The sequence below is a fragment of the Protobothrops mucrosquamatus genome, unplaced genomic scaffold (assembly GCF_001527695.2).
Source record: "Protobothrops mucrosquamatus isolate PMUCROS unplaced genomic scaffold, P.Mucros_1.0 scaffold3479, whole genome shotgun sequence".
Taxonomy (NCBI): Eukaryota; Metazoa; Chordata; class Lepidosauria; order Squamata; family Viperidae; genus Protobothrops; species Protobothrops mucrosquamatus.
The window spans coordinates 1-10315 of record NW_015389453.1 but is presented as its reverse complement, the minus strand read 5'-3'; the positions used below and the strand labels follow the sequence as shown (position 1 = coordinate 10315).

Below are 10315 nucleotides of genomic sequence, written 5' to 3'. Positions count from 1 at the left end.
CTCCAAATGGCCTCAACGACTCTCTAAAAGAAGGCAAATGACCAGCTGTCTGCAAGGAGTATAAATCCTTCCATTCCCCACCATCCAGTCAGAGCTGAAGAAGCTTCTAGGGTGAGAAGCAAAATGTCTTCAAAGAAAAACAAGGAAGTGCAGTTGCCTCTTGAAAAAGCACCTTTGGGACAACCCTGACCTGGAGGACGGAGAATCTCCACAGACATTTAGCTATGCACTTAGTGTTAGTTATTATTGCCGTTGTGATTTGCCTAACAACATTGATCTGTCCTCTTCACGCCAGGCCTGAGAATACGCCTGTTTAACTTCTCGCTCAAGCTTCTGACTTGCCTTCTTTATATCGTCCGCGTTCTGCTGGATGACCCGGAACGGATAGGATGGTAAGAAATTCTCATTTACAACCCTTGCAATAACCATAGCCCTTAGACTTATGCAGGTCGCCCTCGGTTTACGACCACCATGGAGCCCAAAAGTTTCTGCTACTAAGTGAGACGGTTCTTCGGTGAGTTTCGCCCCATTTGACGACGTTTCTCGCAAACCGTTGATAAGTCAGGTGCTGCAGTTCTTAAATTAGTCACACGGTCGTTAAGTGAATCTGGCTCTACCCCCCCCCATGAACTTTGCTTGACAGAAGCTCGCAAAAGGGGAGCACGTGACCCCGTGATGCTGCAACCGTCGTAAGTACGAGTCAGTTGCCAAGCGTCTGAATTTTGATCGCATAATCATGAGGATATTTGAAAGGTCGTAACTGCCAAAATCCGGACGCTTGTCAACCGACTCATATTTACGACGGTTGCAGAGTCCCGGGGTCACGTGATCCCCTTTTGCGACCTGCTGAGACAAGCCAAGTCCATGGGATTCACTTAGCAACCGGGTCACTAACTTAACACCCGCTGCGATCCACTTAACAACATTGGCAAGGAAATGGAGCCAAACTCGCCGAACCAACGTCTCACTTAGCAGCGGAAACGTTGGGCTAAATTGCGGCCGTAATTCGAGGACGGCCTGCGTTTATTTTCTTTATTGCCCTCTGCTGGAATTTTGCTCCTAAAACGTCTCTTCTTTTTTTTCCAACCAGCTGGGAATGCGAGAAGCACATCTATTCCTCCTTCAATCAATCGTCGTCGGAAATCAACTGGTAAATTGGTTGGCAGCTTTTCTAAAGGTTGTTGTTGTTGTTGTTGTTGAGCTTCGGTTTAACAAGGAGCCCCTTTAATTTTCCCCCTTACCAGGCACTTATTACCATCTTTGGTGGACATGCCCCAAAGCCAAAAGATTCTCGTCAAGAATACATATATGGTTAGAGAAAACGACCAAAAAACATATAGATTTTAAGCCAGAATTATTTTTGTTAGGCATAATTGTAGGAAACTATGAGAAAGAGTGTATACATCTAATATCAACATGTATTAACTGCAGCGAGAATTGTATTCGCTCAACGTTGGAAAAATGAAGATTTACCAGCAGAGGAAGAGTTAATTAAATTTTTTTTTTTAGATTGTGGAGACATGGATAGATTGACATTGAAAATGAAGGAGAAAGAAGATTCAGTATACTTTAGAGCATGGGATGCCTTTTATCAATGGCTAGAAAAACGAGGTAGAGAGAAAGGAATTTAAATGTTGGAACCCAGACCATACGCTGCTGATAAAATATTAAGCATTTGTGACTATAAAAAATAATAATATATATATGAAGAAGACCCTTAAATGCACCTTGGAACTAGATTCTAGATGGTGCCTTAGTTTGCATCAAGAATTTTCTCTTTTAGAAGGAAGAGGAGGAGATTATATAGGCGAGGGGACCTCATAAATACAAGAAAATATTCATGGATACACTGACAGTCTTAGGCACTCTTTTAAAGGGTCCAGCTATGTCCATTTTGCTGCATGTTTTGCTGTATATTTTATAGCCTGAATTAAGGACATTGCAAAATCTGAACAAAGCATTGCTTCTTGATCCAGTCTGTTTCTTGTTTTCCCGATTCTCCCTGGTTGTTGTTGAGCTTTGTTCTGTGAATATTCTTCGCAGGGCTCCCATTTTGTGGGTGGATCGAAACAAGCCGTTGTGGGCAATACAAGTAAGTGCGATTGTGTGTTGGCGGTGCCGGTCCTGCAAAATTGATAGCCTACTATTCTTCCCATCCTGGTCAGTTCCTCCCTATCTTTCTATCTTCTTCTCCGTCCAGGTCAGTGTGGCTATCATTAGCTTTCTTGAGACAATGCTTCTGATCTACCTCAGCTATAAGGTAAGGAAGAAGGTTAGAGGACACGTTTTTAAAGGGCAGGAGTGCTTTCACACATGCATAAGTAGTTCCGGAAGGTTGCAGCAGGGAGGGAAATGGCTGCCGAATGAAATGCCATTGAGGATTCCCAGTGTAGCAATATCACCCACACATTAGCCTGAGGATGGAGGGGAGGGGGCAGGGTTTTCTATATGTGGTTATGGGTCTGACAACCTTGATGCTGAATTGATCTGAAGATGTTTGCAGGATCGCTGGGAATGCCAAGATCCACCCAACGGGTGTCCCCCAATTCTATTACACATTCACTACTCCCACAAAATAAGTCAGTGTTTCCTTTTTGGCTCATTTGCTTCTGATGCATGGAAGTCCTTCACTCACCCAGTCCTTATAGAGTTCACGTTGGCTTTCTACAACTTGATGTTCTCCAGATGTATTTGAGTATCTCATCCTTCTTGTACAGCTGTATTAGATGTCTAATACACAATAGATGGTCTGGAGTTTCACCCCCAACTTGATGTTCTCCAGATCTGTTTCAGCATAACTCTCATTCTTTTTCTATTGCTAGATATCTAATAAAACCAGAAAAGATGAGTTGGAGTTTTATTCCCAGCTTGAGGTTCTCCAGATCTATCTGGATATAACTCTCATCCTTCTTGTATTGCTAGTTATCTAATAAAACCAGAAGAGATGAGTTGGAATTTCCTTTGCAACTTGAGATTCTCCAGATCTATCTGGATATCACTCTCATCCTTCTTGTATTGCTAGATATCTAATAAAACCAGAATAGGTGGGTCCGAGTTTCATCCATCACAACCAGTGACGGTATTTTAGTGCTGGATAATAGGGACTGTAGGATGATGCTCCTGGAGATAGCAGGGCTGAAAACATTCACCTAGAACATCTGAAAGAGAGTTATGGGTTTGTTTATCTTGTTGACTTATAGGCTGTCCCAATCTTTAACTATGCAATCTATTATGATTACGGAGGGAACGGAGATTTAACCATCCAAAGCTTAATCTGTATCCAACTCTCTTTTTTTCCCCTTTAGGGTAACGTTTGTGAGCAAATCTTTCGTGTTTCGTTCATCCTGGAAATGATCAACACCGTGCCCTTTATTATCACGGTACGTTTGATTCCTGAAAATGAGATTTCTCTTTATCTTCTAACGGTGGAGCCCATTCTTTAAGACAATCCCTTCCCTGTACTGAAAATACAGGGTGGGTTTTGTTTTTTTTTAAATGTACAGGTACTAATGGGCCATACTAGCAGCAGCCAACTCAGAATAAATGTGGACTTTGTAAGAATCTAGTTGCCAGGATAGCATTTGCCACTGTAGAGTTGGGAACTCTACAGACCTGTCCATGTAGTTAGTTACAAAAGAAGCTTAGCTTGAGAGAGAAGACATTTTCTAGCAAAAATAACCGAGTCCTTTTTGGCTTTTTTTTTTTTTTTTTAGATATTTTGGCCACCTTTACGGAATTTATTTATCCCCGTGTTCTTGAATTGCTGGTTGGCAAAGTACGCTTTGGAGAACATGATAGTAAGTAGATGGGAGAAATGAGGCCCGTCTCTGCATGAGAAGTTTGGGGGATGCATATCCTGCTATGTTGGGATGTAATGGACTGATATGCCCTGCTAAATTCTACATCTGGATTAACAGAATGCAGTGGTTGGGTTTAGAAGGTATGCTACATCTAAACAAATAAACCGTTTTATGGTTCTGGTTACAATGTAATGGGTCACGTACCAAGTCAAGGCAAGGATTTTGTTTCTGTGATATGCTGAACCACAAGCTGGAGTGAGGTATAAACAGAACTCTCTTTCTTTTCCTTTCCTTTCCTTTCCTTTCCTTCATCCTTCCTTCCCTTCCCTTCTTTACTCTTCCCTTGCCTAACCTTCCTTTCCTTTCCCTCCTCTCCTCCCCTTCCCCCTTCCTCCCTCCCTCCCTCCCTCCTTCCTTCCTTCCTTCCTTCCTTCCTTCCTTCCTTCCTTCCTTCCTTCCTTCCTTCCTTCCTTCCTTTCTTTCTTTCTTTCTTTCTTTTTTTCTTTCTTTCCTTGCCCTTTCTTTCTTTTCCTTTTCCTTCCTTTCTTTTCTTTCCTCTCTTCTCCTCTCCTCCCCTTCCCCCTTCCTCCTTCCTTCCTTCCTTCCTTCCTTCCAGAATGACCTGCATCGAGCAATACAACGGACTCAGTCTGCCATGTTCAACCAAGTGCTCATTTTAATTTGCACCCTGCTGTGTCTGGTTTTCACTGGGTAAGTCCTTTGACTGTCCCCCTTCATGCCTCGCACCACAGCAGATTTGACTTGAAGGAGATGCAGCGCAATCTGTGGGTTTTGATTTTCGGAAAACCCAGTTGACCTGATCGAATGACCATCTCACTCGATTAGGGAAATCAGACTGAGCCAATTTATCACACAGTTTGGATCTTCGCAGTCAGATTGAACCAGATCAAGCCAATGATTTGAAACAAACGTCAAATGGCCTCATGCAGACTGTTGACTAGATGTTCCCTAGTTGGGTCATGAAACGTCTTCACAAAACCACCAAGCTCAGAGATCACCAAGGACCCCACAGTTCAGCCCTCTCTTCTGTTGGCAAAGGAGTAGAAAGTTATTAAAATATTAGTTCATTGACCACATCCGAACTGAAGCAAAATTCATGAACTCTTTTTCCGCCCATTTCAAAAATGACTCAAGAACTCGGATGATGGCCATCCAGCCCAATAGAACAGGGGTCTTCAAGCTTGGCCCTTTGATGACTTGTGGACTTCAACTCCCAGAATTCCTCAGCCAGGAATTGTGGACTTAAAGTCCACAAGTCATCAAAGGGCCAAGTTTGAAGACCCCTGCCATAGAAGGTGTCAACATTCCATGCTGTAGAAGCAAGATGAATGAAACCTAACTGAGTTTTAACAACAAAACCCTGGTTTTACTCTTGGAATCTTGTCTTACCTCCCCCTCTGATCTAGAACCTGTGGCATCCAGCATTTAGAAAGAGCTGGCGAAAACCTCTCGCTTTTCAAGTCCTTTTATTTTTGCATCGTCACCTTCTCCACCGTCGGCTACGGGGACGTGACCCCCAAGATCTGGCCTTCTCAGCTGCTGGTGGTGATCATGATATGTGTGGCCCTTGTAGTCTTGCCTCTGCAGGTAAGGTATGACTCGCTGGGGTTTACGACATAATGGGATGAGCCCTAAGTAAGAGGGGTTTTGGAGTGAGGCAGCAGAGATGTTCAAGGAGAACCTCTAACCACCAGGGCACTGCGCCCAGATCCCTGATCTTTCTCCATCAAGGAGAACCTTAACCAACAGGGCACTCTGCCCAGATCCTTGCAGAAGACCTGCTTTTGAAACCACCTGCTTGGGGTTGGTTTTTGTTTTTTGTTTTGCCTACAGTTTGAAGAGCTGGTGTACCTGTGGATGGAACGGCAGAAGTCAGGAGGAAATTACAGCCGCCACCGGGCCCAGACGGAAAAGCATGTTGTGCTTTGTGTCAGCTCCCTCAAGATAGATCTGCTTATGGATTTCCTGAATGAGTTCTACGCTCATCCCAGGCTGCAGGTGAACGTTTGGTTGGCTGGGAGGCAGGCTTAGAAAATTTGAGTTTCTTCACAGGTGGGAAGCTAAGCTGGGTTAAGAAATTCTGCTCGTCCTTTTCAGGATTATCTAAAAAAAAAGGTTACATCATGGGAACTGGACCAAAGTTTATTAAACTGAGACGTTTCGTTACTCATCCAAGTAGCTTCTTCAGTCCAAATGAAAACACTGTGCCTAACCAAAAATTTTCATTTGGACTGAAGAAGTAACTTGGATGAGTAGCAAAACATCTCAGTTTAATGTCTATGGAGATTCTCCATCATCCAGGTCATGGTTGTCCCAAAGGTGCTTTTTCAGGAAGCAATTGGACTTCCTTGTTTTTTCTTTGAAAGGCGTGTTGCTTCTCCTCCAAGAAGCTTCTTCTGGATGGTGGGGAAAGGAAGGATTTATACTCCTTGCAGACAGCTGGTCATTTGCCTTCTTTTAGAGAGTCGTTGAGGCCACTTGGAGGTTCACCTATGTTTTGCTTCTCATCCAAGGAGCTTCTTCGGCTCCAAATGGATGGTGGGGAAAGGAAGGATTTATACTCCTTGCAGACAGCTGGTCATTTGCCTTCTTTTAGAGAGTCGTTGAGGCCACTTGGAGGTTCACCTATGTTTTGCTTCTCATCCAAGGAGCTTCTTCAGCTCCAACTGGATGTGGGGAAAGGAAGGATTTATACTCCTTGCAGACAGCTGGTCATTTGCCTTCTTTTAGAGGGCCGTTGAGGCCACTTGGAGGTTTACCTGCATCCTCAGGGTCACCTGAGTAGTACAAAGGGGTATGGAGCCTTCTTGTCTTCTGTCTTGGGTCCCTTCTCTGTTGGAGACAGGCATAGGCTGTGGGGATGAGTCTGGGTTGTCCGCATCTCAAACTGAAGCTCAAATGGTTCCTGTAGTCTGCAACGTTTTCTGGAAATCCATTCACACTCCCGCTCCCTTCGAAGGGGGTTCATCCCAAAGCACACGGCTAAACGTCTACGGAGATTCTCAGTCATCTCAGTTTAATAAACTTTCCTCCGGTTGGTCCATGATCTCACCTTCTTTAGATACTTTCGACCTGGAGGGTTGAGTCTTCATTTCCATACCTTTCAGGACTACTACGTGGTCATCCTTTGCCCTACAGAAATGGACATCCAGGTGCGCCGGGTGCTTCAGATTCCCTTGTGGTCGCAGCGGGTGATCTATCTCCAGGGATCTGCCCTGAAGGATCAGGATCTCATGCGAGCAAAGTGAGTTGGAAAGGGGAAAGCAGATTTTAGTTCCAACAAGTTGTCTCCTTTCATTGGACATGCAGTTCATTTAGCGACCGTTCGAAGTTACAACGGCACTGAAAAAAGGGCCATTTTGCACAGTTACGATTTTTACAGCATCCCCCTGGGTCACATGATCAAAATTTGCTGGGCAACAGACTCCTATTTATGACGGTCCCCCTTTTGCGACCTTCTGGACAAGCAAAGCCGATGGGGAAGCCCAGATTCACATAACAACCCATGTCGCTAATTTAACAACCGCAGCGATTTAGTTAACAACCATAGCAAGGGATGTTGTAAAATGGGGCGAAACTCGCTTCAGCAATGTCTCACTGAGCAGCAGAAATTTGCTAAGGATTGGGGGACTATCACCATCACTATCCCAAGGAAGATTAAATGGATTTTTTGGAAATACGGATTTGGGGGGAAATGGGTTTGAAGAGGGAGGAAAAAAACACGACTTGAATTTTATTAGTCTATTAAACATGGTTTCCCCTTTCCAGGTGTATTTCCAATTTAACTTCCCAGCAGAATCGGGTTAAAAGAACCCTTTATATTTGCAGGATGGACAACGGCGAAGCTTGCTTCATTCTGAGCAGTCGAAATGAAGTGGACCGCACAGCTGCCGTAAGTCACAAAACAGAACGACAACGTGATTAAGCCCAGGAAGGGAGAAAAGGGCTTTACCAAAGATTGCTTATACATCCTCTTGAAAATTCTAATAATTCTAACAATTTGGACCTTCTTAAAACTTCTTCCCAGGCTAACGCTCCTGCACAGAATGCAAACACTGCCAGGGACCATTTCTAAGTAGGATGTCATGGTTCTGACAGATGAAACTCTTCAAAAGAACTTCGAGGCATTGTTTACCTTAAATAATCTTTTATTCGAGTAGCATAATATCGGCACTATATAATCAAAGCCCAAAACTGAATTCCCCTCCCCTGGACACATAGTATCAAAGCACAATTCCCTCCTCCAATTAACAGTCATAAATCACATTCCCCAATTAGCTTGAAGCGAGGGCTTCGTCTCCAGCTCTCCAGCCTGCCAATTCTTTATCAGCTCTGGTTACAATAACCTTGATTCTCACGCTAGGTTTAGTGTTGTTATGTCTAGCTGGACTCTCATTCACATCCCTCCCCTCTCCCAGCATCATCTAACTCTAAAAGCGAAAAGGGAAAAAGAGGGCTACATTTCCATCTGTTGTCAATGCAAAAATATCAGATGTTAGCAGCGTCAATTTTTCATTTTTCTGTAGGATCATCAAACCATCCTAAGAGCTTGGGCGGTGAAAGACTTTGCTCCTAACTGTCCCCTCTACGTTCAGATTTTGAAGCCGGAGAATAAATTCCATGTCAAGTTTGCAGGTAGGACTTTTCTGCCCATCTGTCCGATGCTCGTTAATCCAACTCAAAACAGGAAGAAAAAAAAAAAGAACATTTCTCCAGATGGGGAAAGGCTGGATAGTATACAATGTATTTTCAATCCTTTTCTAATCAACCCCAGCCAGCAAATGAACAACTGGGCTATAAAAAGAAAACCTAACGATTTGGCATCTGCAAACATATAAAACAGAGTTTATTGTCTCAGACACAGCTAGTTAATTTTTCTGGAACGTTGTTTTTGGGGAGGGGGTTAGACAGTTTCATTTGCACATACCATATTGGTTACAAGCTTTGGGGCTTTATTTTTCTGTTCAGTGTCTGTCGTTCTCGCCCTTCTCTACCCTATTTTTTAAAAGTTACCTAAAACTTTTAATTTGCGATAGATCTGTTTTCAGCTCTCAGAAGCAGGCAAAATGTCCCCACATGGCTTTTGGTTAAGGTATCCCTCAATTTAATTAAGATAAAGTGAAGGGGAAAAAATCAGACGTTATAGTTTAGCCAGCTCTTTGAAAATCCAGAAGAGCGACTGATCTATTAAAAACATGCCAGACTCTATGACAGACTGTGCGAAGTGACAAATTGACGGTTTTTGGTGATGGAGGAGACATACACTGGGAAGAGGTCTTGTGTAGCAAGTTGTGAATGTATACACTTGGGGAAAACTTAAATGAAGGCGTAGGTTCTCTCCAGGGGAAAAAAAAGGAAAGCAACGACTTCACATTTTTCAGCTGTTCTTACAGCGGTAGCAAAAGGCACTTTTTAAATGTATCCACCGCTGTTTATTATAGAAACAGCATTTTTTTTTTATTCTAGGGTGGTTTGCAAAGACAAAACAAGTCAAAATCGCAAAATACAAATCCTTGAAAGTGTCACACTTTGAAGCAGCAAAGACATTTTAAAAAAAAAAAAACATTCCCAAAAGAACTTATCAAAGGGATCTGCTGGAAATTTAAAATGATGCTTCGGAATATGAAAGGACCTGTTTTTTATTTCAGATCATGTGGTCTGTGAAGAGGAATGCAAATACGCCATGCTGGCCCTCAATTGTGTCTGCCCAGCTACCTCTACTCTTATTACCCTTCTCGTCCATACCTCCAGAGGGCAGTAAGTAGTTAAAAAAAACTGTTGACGTGCCGGTCAGTTTCTCGCTCAGGCAAATGTTTGACCCAACTGAAAAGAAGTTGCAGGTCAAGCCTGAGAAATCAGAAAACTCAAGACAGTTCAAATTAGTATAAAGATTTATTGCAAGCTGAAGCTGTCTGCAAGAGTCTGAACCACAGATTAAATTGCCGTGCTGGCCCTTTGCGATAAATAAGTGGGTTTCGGGTTGCAGTCGGGGCACTCGGTCTCTCAAAGGTTCGCCATCACTGGTAAAGGGTTTCCTACTTGAGCAGGGGGTTGGACTAGATGACCTCCAGGCTCCCTTCCGACTCTGCTCTTCTGTTACTTCCAGGGAAGGCCAGGAATCTCCAGAGCAGTGGCAAAGAATGTACGGGCGCTGCTCGGGCAACGAGGTCTACCACATCCGCATGGGCGACAGCAAGTTTTTCATGGAGTACGAAGGGAAGAGCTTCACCTACGCCTCCTTCCACGCTCACAAAAAGTAAGCAGAAAAGCCGGATTTCTTACTCGGTCTTACTCGGTCTGATTGGTCGAGGAGTAGATCCAAAAGGAGCCTTTATCCTCCGGTCAGGTACGGGGTCTGCTTGATGGGCGTGAAGAAGGAGAATAAGAGCATCCTTCTCAACCCGGGTCCACGGCACATCATGACCGCATCTGATATCTGCTTCTACATCAACATCACCAAAGAGGAGAACTCGGCCTTCATCTTTAAGCAGGAA

The 10315-nt window shown here is 43.7% G+C and overlaps 1 protein-coding gene across 1 annotated transcript in view; it reads left to right on the top strand.

The window, feature by feature from the left end:
* Positions 1–10309, top strand: part of LOC107297717 (potassium channel subfamily T member 1-like) — a gene marked incomplete at its 3' end in the record, with an annotated part of 38017 nt that extends 27708 nt beyond the window's left edge. Inside the window, 15 exon segments of the mRNA XM_015827078.2 lie at positions 296–392; positions 1091–1150; positions 2044–2092; positions 2201–2260; positions 3306–3380; positions 3714–3797; positions 4417–4511; positions 5228–5408; positions 5655–5819; positions 6929–7065; positions 7650–7713; positions 8348–8456; positions 9470–9578; positions 9928–10077; positions 10168–10309. Coding sequence (XP_015682564.2) covers positions 296–392; positions 1091–1150; positions 2044–2092; positions 2201–2260; positions 3306–3380; positions 3714–3797; positions 4417–4511; positions 5228–5408; positions 5655–5819; positions 6929–7065; positions 7650–7713; positions 8348–8456; positions 9470–9578; positions 9928–10077; positions 10168–10309 — 1577 coding nt within the window.
* Positions 10310–10315: the final 6 nt, after the last annotated feature.